We start from the raw sequence: 7347 nt of genomic DNA, 5'->3' as shown, positions 1-7347 counted from the left end.
AGAAAATTCATTAGATGTTCATTTTATAGTAAATGACACACAATACACATATGGATACTATTTGACTGATTTGATCTACCCGCAATGGGCTACTTTTGTTAAGAGTTATTCGTACCCCCAGGATATCAAGAGAAATAAGTTTAAGGAAATACAAGACGCTGCAAGGAAAGATATTGTCGAGCAAGCATTTGGAGTACTATAATCTCGTTGGGTAATGATCAGAGGACCTTGCTGATTTTGGTACAAGAACAAGTTAAAAAATATCATGCTAATGTGTATAATTTTGCACGATGTAATTGTTAAGGATGTGGGAGATACAATAGGTAATTGGTCAAATGAATATGGCAACGATCCTCGATCATAGATAAATCAAGGTTCGATAGAGGAATTCCGAGAGTACATATGAAGAAATTGCGAGTTACGTGATAATCAAGCACATCATCAGCTTCGAGCCGATTTAGTTGAACACATATCAGCATGCTACGGCTGGGATGGGTAAAGATTAATTTAGTAATTATGGAGCACTTTACTATGAGATGTTTTATTTTTTTGAAATATTATGTATTATTCATTTGTTTCTGTATTTGTAGTTTTTCTGTGTTGTTTTTAATTTAATCAATTTATGTAATGTTATTTTAAAAAAATATGTATATTTTTTATTAAAGTTGTATCTAAAGTAGCCGTTACTTTTAAATTTTATAGTTTTTAAAGTTTATTTTTGCCAAATTTTTTATTAAATGGAAGAGGTTTTTAACTTTGATGTGACAGTGACACAACATAAACCTTTGGTAGAATCACAAATATTGCACGCGCTTGCTTGATGCGAAACAAATTAAAAAAAGAAATCATATTTGATTTAATTTTTTTTTGTAAAAATCCTTCCTTCGTAATCGTTTCCTAACTGAAACCATCGAATCTCTCGTACAAATCCTCACAGAGGCGTTGAATTTCCTCGATGAAAATCGATCCGTATTGATATATTTCCAATGTTTGACGCGCCGCGCCGCCTGTTGCTGCCGCAGCCACATGCTTATTTATTTTAGAAGAATTGAAAGGGAAGGTGTTTTGGGAAGCAATGGATACAAACTGTTGCCAGTTCTTGTATCTAGTTCTTGAGAGATATCTTCCCTGCAATTTCCAAACTCAAGTATTTATATATCTCTGAATGTCAACCTATATAGTTTTATGAAATTTACTACATCTATAACATCTTTACTACATCTATAACATCACTTGGTCATGTTTTCGCAGATCACCGCCGAAAGCCAACAGCGTATTGTCTCGGAAATAATGGCAAATGTGCGTCGTTTGTATTTCGATCGATTTGGGTATGTAGACACACACTTTTATTGTTTATTTACTAAATTGTGCTCGTGTCATGTGTTTATTGTTAGATATATGAGTATATGTCATTTGATAATCATTTTTGTTATTTATACGATATTTTTTTGTAGCTGCTAAGAGAGGAGAGAAACCTAATGGAAACTGTGAAGAATCAAATGCAGCAAAACAAACGACTCCATTTTATTAGCTTTTGTGAGTGCAAGAACATAACCATTCACCCATTGCAGAACTATCAAAGTTGGCTGAATGGTCCTTCATGTAGTCATATTTTGAAAATGCTTACTTCCGCGACACTTTTACAAGGTCATGAAGCAGAATGGTGAGAAGGAACATAAATCATAATGTATCCTACACTTACTTAAGTTCCTTTTTTTTCTTGTGAATGTCTAGAAGTGGAATTTTGCCTCAAACAGCCGGCATATAATCGAGAATATTCCACTCAGTATTAACAACTCATACACTGCCAAAACCTCTGCTGCTAATCAACTGTACACTACATTATGATATTTACCCACCACTTAGCAAACAGCCAATAGCCAACTCAATCAACACATTCTCTTCATAAATGGAGAAAATTTGTGCACACTTGATTTCAAGGATCCTAGAGCAAAAGTTTCATTAGATTACTTCTCAACTCTGAAAATGAAAATTCAAATAATTAGAGAGATAATCTATCTTGAGATGGGATGGAACAAAGACAGAAGATAAACACATGCACTAATTCAATCTTCAAAACCACACCCTAAAACAAAAGAATAGAAGTAACAGACATTAGAGAACGAACAAAAACGAACAAACGCATCATATGCATTGCAGGGACAGGGTTATCAGTTGAGAATGTTGACGAAACAGTTCATTCAAAGTCTTGCGAACGGTTCCCTGCAAGATCAGATAATCTTGTATTAACCTTAAATTTTGTTTTCTGTTTTTAGAGGTAGCTAGACTGTAAATAAAGAACCGTTCTTGGTACCTTAGAGCATTTCTTCGCGGTTTGGAGAACAGAGTTGCCATAAGGATCTACTAGGATACTCAATAACTTGGGACTTTTGATTATCTCATCGATGATTTGAGGGGCGTATTTGTGATTGGATGCCTCCATCAATTTCTTTACTACATTGCTCGCATATTTGTTCCTCGACAGGATAGCGAAAGCCCCTGTCACTTGAGCTAGTATATCTTCTATCAGACCCGCTCTCTCAAATCCTATTACATGCTGCACTAGAATATTCCTGAAACAGGAAAAATGTTGGGTTTTGGATTTTATATGCTAACTTGTGATTGAGATACGAAAAGGCAACTTGTATGTATACTTACCCGAATTGTTTTTCAGACATACGATATGCATCTCCCATTATTGCTGCGAGAATACGCCGTACACTCCCTCGTATAGAGTCTTTTGATAAGAGGTCTTGCAGAAGGCAGGACCCACTTTCGTTATCAATGATTTCCGAAGACTTATCAGCTATCACCTTGAGTATTGGCTGTGAAATACCCAAGTACTATTATAGATATCCTAAATTCAAAATACTATAATGAAATTAGCAGTGCATACTTCAGTGTGTTCTGCTGGGAAGATATGGAAGCAATGACCAATAACGCGAGAACCAAACTGGTTGTTTACGAGCGGAACAGTGAGGTAACTGAAGACGGCCATCATATAACATATTTGCTCCCGTGTCATGAGACAATCGAGAAATTTCTTCATGGACTCGGATCTACAAAGAAACACAAAAATCCAGTTATCACATTTGATGAGGTGTTTAAGGTCGCAGAAAAACTAAAATTCAGAAGTCGAGTTCTACACATACCCTTGAGGATTGAGACAGACAGACATTAGTAAAGTAATGTTAGCAGTGATTGAAGAAAACAACTGGTTCAACATTTTTTCGTCACAGACTTCGAAAAAATTTTGAATCACACAGCTACGCAACGGATGGGACATCAACCTAATGATGCAATCTTTGACCTCCGAAAAGATGATTCGGATGTCTTCAGGTTTTCTTTCTTGGAGTTTCTGATGCAAGACCTGGTAGCCGCATTGATCCATTGCTTCGGAAAACACCTTGCCCTTCAGATCTTCTAAAGAAGAGACAGGTGGCTGGGGATTAGTTGGTACATCTCCGGCGGGAACTGGTGCTGAAGGGTCACCGACATCCATCGAAAATCTACACACACTTGGGAAGGACGGATCGATTTCCGGCTGGAGAGGGATGGTTTCAGCGGAGGGCGGTGGCGTATGATGGCTTTCTTGCCCGGGAAACTTGGGGACATTCGTAATATTCTCCATCAACTGGTTGGTGGTCCTATTTTTGGGATTTTGGCACTAAGATTTTCAGAGATTAACCTTGAGCAGACATCATTAGGGTTTCATTTTTTTTTTTTTTTTTTTTTTTTTTTTGAGAATTCAAAGACTATCCCCACACATTCGGCATTCCTTTCCTTCCTTTATTATAAAATTTTGCTTCAACCCCGAAAATCCAAAAACAATAATTATGCTTTTTCAATATAATAATTATATGTAAAAACAATATCAAAATTGAAATATTAAAAATATAGTAGTACATTTTTTATATAAATAAATATAACACAAAATTTTTTTAAAAAAATAAATGAAATAATTATTTGTTTAACAACCAAATTTATCATATTAATAAATGTAGTCTTGATTTCAACATTTTGTAAAAAAAAGCTGAGAAGTGCTTACTTTAAGTTTTTTAAATATTATCTTAATCAGTTTGAGATAGATTGTTTTGAGTATTTTTTGCTCGGTTGGATAACTGAAATTAATATAATTTCTCTGTGCACGGTTCATTGTTGAAACCTTGTCAGTAAAACGGTAAAACTCAATGAAAAAAACCTGAACAAAGGAAAAAAGTACAAGCTAGCTTTAGGTGGATGAAAAATCGCGAACATAATAATTTCTGGTTGATCATGTTTCCAGAAAATAGATACTTTCGAGAAAGGACGAGATAGGCTGTAAGGCCCTGAAATTAATCATTTTGGGATTAGTGGATTTATTAATTATTAGAATTGAATTGATGGATATTAGTTGAGCCGAGATGGAATTGATTTAATTTGGAGTTTCAGGGACCGAGTTGCAATTGATGGGTTTGGACCAAGTCAAAGCCTTGACTTATCTCTTTTATTCTACCTTACCTCCCTCCATCACCCATCACTTCTTCCTCCCCTCTCCCTCACGCACAAACCGAGAGAAAGCCATGAACGATTTCTCAAGCTTTTGCTTCGTTCGATTCGCTCGATTCGACCGTCAGATTTCAGATTCGAGTTGAGATTTGCGATCACCGCAACGAGGGCATCGTTTTAACGTAAGCTTTGCTACGATCCACGAACTTTGAATTTTGTTGGGTTGTCAGAATTTGATAATTTTTGGGTATGTTGTGCTTGAGCTAGCATAGATCGTGTATTCGAAGTCGGTTTGGAAAAAAAACGAAGTTTGGATTTTATATGAATTTTTAGGCTTAAATTCGAAAATGGGTCTTTGGATTTTGTTGGATTTTGTTGTGTTTTTGATGGATTGGAAGATGATATGAGTTGTTTGGAATGGTTTGATGACGTTGAGGATTTTTGGTTTGACCGTTTATAGTCGTTATGCCGTCGAAATCGAGTTTTGGATTATCGGTTGTTTGTTTCGGTTTGATTTCCGGAATTGTTTGAGTTGATGAATTGACATCGAATCTGTATAATCTTCATTTTCAGATTTGGATTGAAGTTTTTTATTTGGATCGAACTTGGGAGTTGAATCGATTCAGAATTGAAGAACGGTATAGTATTGAACTTCTTGAGATGGCTCGACTGGTTTTGATTCGATATTGATTGAGTTTCTTTGCTTCGATTGTTTTGATTCGATTGATTATTTATTTGAGTTCGTTGTTATTTTCAGATTGAATCCTCGACGAACTTGAAAGGTAAAAAGACGACGATTGAATGAACGGGACGATTAACTCGAATTTGAATTAATTCGAGTGCCCGAAAGAAATCACATACTCGTATGCTTTTCGAATTATTTGATTTTAAATGGAATGAGTTTAGTTTCATTTGCATACATCTTGAGCCAAAGATTCGATTCGTTTTGAATTTAGACGATTTAGGGAGCTATACTGAAGTGGCTTTGGATTTTGAGTTTTTCCAATTGCTAGAATGCTTCTTATAGTTGCTCTGAAGTATAGGGGTCTGAGTTGAGCAACATCCACCCCGAATAGGTGTGTCGGTGAGTTGTTCGTGAAAACTTGACCCTGGGATCCCAACCGAGTACCAATTGATATTCGATTATCCGATTAGATAATCCCGAGTTTTGAAGTCATGCATTACATTTTAATGCATTTCGAATTGATAGCTGATATGCCTTTTTGAATTAATTGGCTCGTTGTTTTATATAGCATGAATTGTTATATTATTTGAAATTGCTTTATTTGTCTCTTTTACTGGGAATTATATTCTCACCGGATTATCCGGCTGTCGTTTTGTTTGTATGTGTACTTGACGGCAGGTGGGGCAGGATCGAGTCACAAGTAGCATGGCTAGATCGAGTTGGAAGTGATAGAGTGAGACACCGTGTAGAAGTTTGTCCTTTTAGCAATCTTTCTTTATAGGGTTGATGATATTTCATGTCTTGAATTATGTATAGAAAAATCGAATTTATTTGATTTGTCGAATGACCCTATCGTCAAACTCCTTATTTGTTTTTGGGCAGAACTTAGAATATTGTATGTTCTAAATGTTGATATATTTATGTGATCTTGAGTTTAGAATTGATCGGAATTGATCTTGGTTTATTTTTTTTCAGCGTTTCCAGGTTTCAGTTCGTTTGGCCTGCGCGCGGGCGAGGCTGGACCTCGCGCGCGCGGCTAGCCTGGAGGGGCTCTGGAATCTTTGCCCGCGCGTGCGCGAGCACTCCCCTCGCGCGGGCGCGAGCAGTTCCGCGAACCTCTGGACCTTTTGCCTGCGCACGCGCGAGACGATATCTCGCGCGGGCGCGAGGCTATTTTTTAAAAAAAAAAAATTTTTGATTCGATTCTTCCGCGGTTCTTTGTGATTTATTGTGTTTAATTATTCGAGATTAGATGTTTAGAAACGGGGTCTCACATTAAGTGGTATCAGAGCGATAAGATTCTTGGAATTGAACTAGAGTGAGTGGGGTAGATCGAGTCCGCATGAATTGAATTCTCGCATGTGATTGATTTATTTAAATGATTATTTAAATACTTACGAGCATGATTTATTGATTCTTGAATTAATTGAATTACATGAGTTATGATTTAATTTTCGAATCACGATTACTTGATTTGATCGAAAGCATGCTTTATTATTTGTAAATTACTTGAAATTTCATGATTTAAAGCATGAATTACTTGAAATATGAACTGTATTTTAATTTCGGATCCGAGTTCCACCATCTGCTTGAGCTAGCAGATCAGAGATTGTTTGCGATGAGAATTAGAATTTGATTGAGAACCGAAATTCAGTGAATTGTAGTTGAACGAACTTATCGAAAAGAGATGTGGAACACCGAATTTTGAGATGGAGATTTTGTGTCCATTTCTTATTGATTATCAGAATTTTCTCCTAAAGAACTTTAGCAGACGACAACCAACAATAACTCCTTCGACTGATCTAGATCGTACCACTATTGCACTGATAGATGTCACACTTACACCGATGGGAGTACTACCGAGGATGTTTTAGTCGTTTGTATTACCAATTTTGAAGAGTACCGAGAATGTTATCTGATGTAGAAGTTGAAAAGAAGAGATCGATAAGTTGGGTGATTCTCTGAACTACACAGATGACCGGAGAATTCGGTTAGTGTGGTACCAACTTAGAGAATTGATAAAAGTTGGTAGAATTGGAGAAGAGAGCTTTAGGGAATCAAGGTTCGATCATTTTTTTGGAATCCGCCTCCATCCGAATCTCTTCGACAGATTCCTTTTCACCGTTTGATCAGAATTAGAGGGACTTAGAAATCATCTTTAATCGAAGAGGAAG

General features: G+C 36.4%; 1 protein-coding gene across 5 annotated transcripts; it reads right to left on the bottom strand.

The window, feature by feature from the left end:
• Positions 1–1642: 1642 nt before the first annotated feature.
• Positions 1643–3746, bottom strand: LOC140883713 (pumilio homolog 12-like). 5 transcript variants are annotated; one of them, XM_073290284.1, is made up of 6 exons: positions 3153–3746; positions 2897–3059; positions 2659–2825; positions 2315–2573; positions 2115–2223; positions 1643–1980 (listed from the first exon to the last, which is right to left on the bottom strand). In XM_073290284.1, the coding sequence occupies exons 1-5, from the start codon at positions 3629–3631 to the stop codon at positions 2146–2148; spliced, it is 1146 nt and encodes a 381-aa protein (XP_073146385.1). In that variant the 5' UTR covers positions 3632–3746; the 3' UTR covers positions 1643–1980; positions 2115–2145. The 5 variants fall into 5 exon arrangements, with proteins under 5 accessions (XP_073146385.1, XP_073146387.1, XP_073146386.1 ...); XM_073290286.1 differs by having other exon boundaries at positions 1643–1945; XM_073290285.1 differs by having other exon boundaries at positions 2129–2223.
• Positions 3747–7347: the final 3601 nt, after the last annotated feature.

Source organism: Henckelia pumila, chromosome 2 (genome assembly GCF_033568475.1).
Source record: "Henckelia pumila isolate YLH828 chromosome 2, ASM3356847v2, whole genome shotgun sequence".
Classification (NCBI taxonomy): Eukaryota; Viridiplantae; Streptophyta; class Magnoliopsida; order Lamiales; family Gesneriaceae; genus Henckelia; species Henckelia pumila.
Note: the sequence above shows the minus strand (reverse complement) of the source record. Positions and strands in the feature narration are given on the sequence as shown.

Bases quoted from the DNA above. Each gene is read 5' to 3' on its own strand.
- LOC140883713 (XM_073290284.1), bottom strand. From the start codon at position 3,631: ATGGAGAATATTACGAATGTCCCCAAGTTTCCCGGGCAAGAAAGCCAT. The intron at 2,826-2,896 runs GTATGCACTGCT...GGTATTTCACAG, and splicing joins TCCCAGCAGAACACACTGAA to CCAATACTCAAGGTGATAGC. The intron at 2,574-2,658 runs GTAAGTATACAT...TTCCTGTTTCAG, and splicing joins ATGTCTGAAAAACAATTCGG to GAATATTCTAGTGCAGCATG.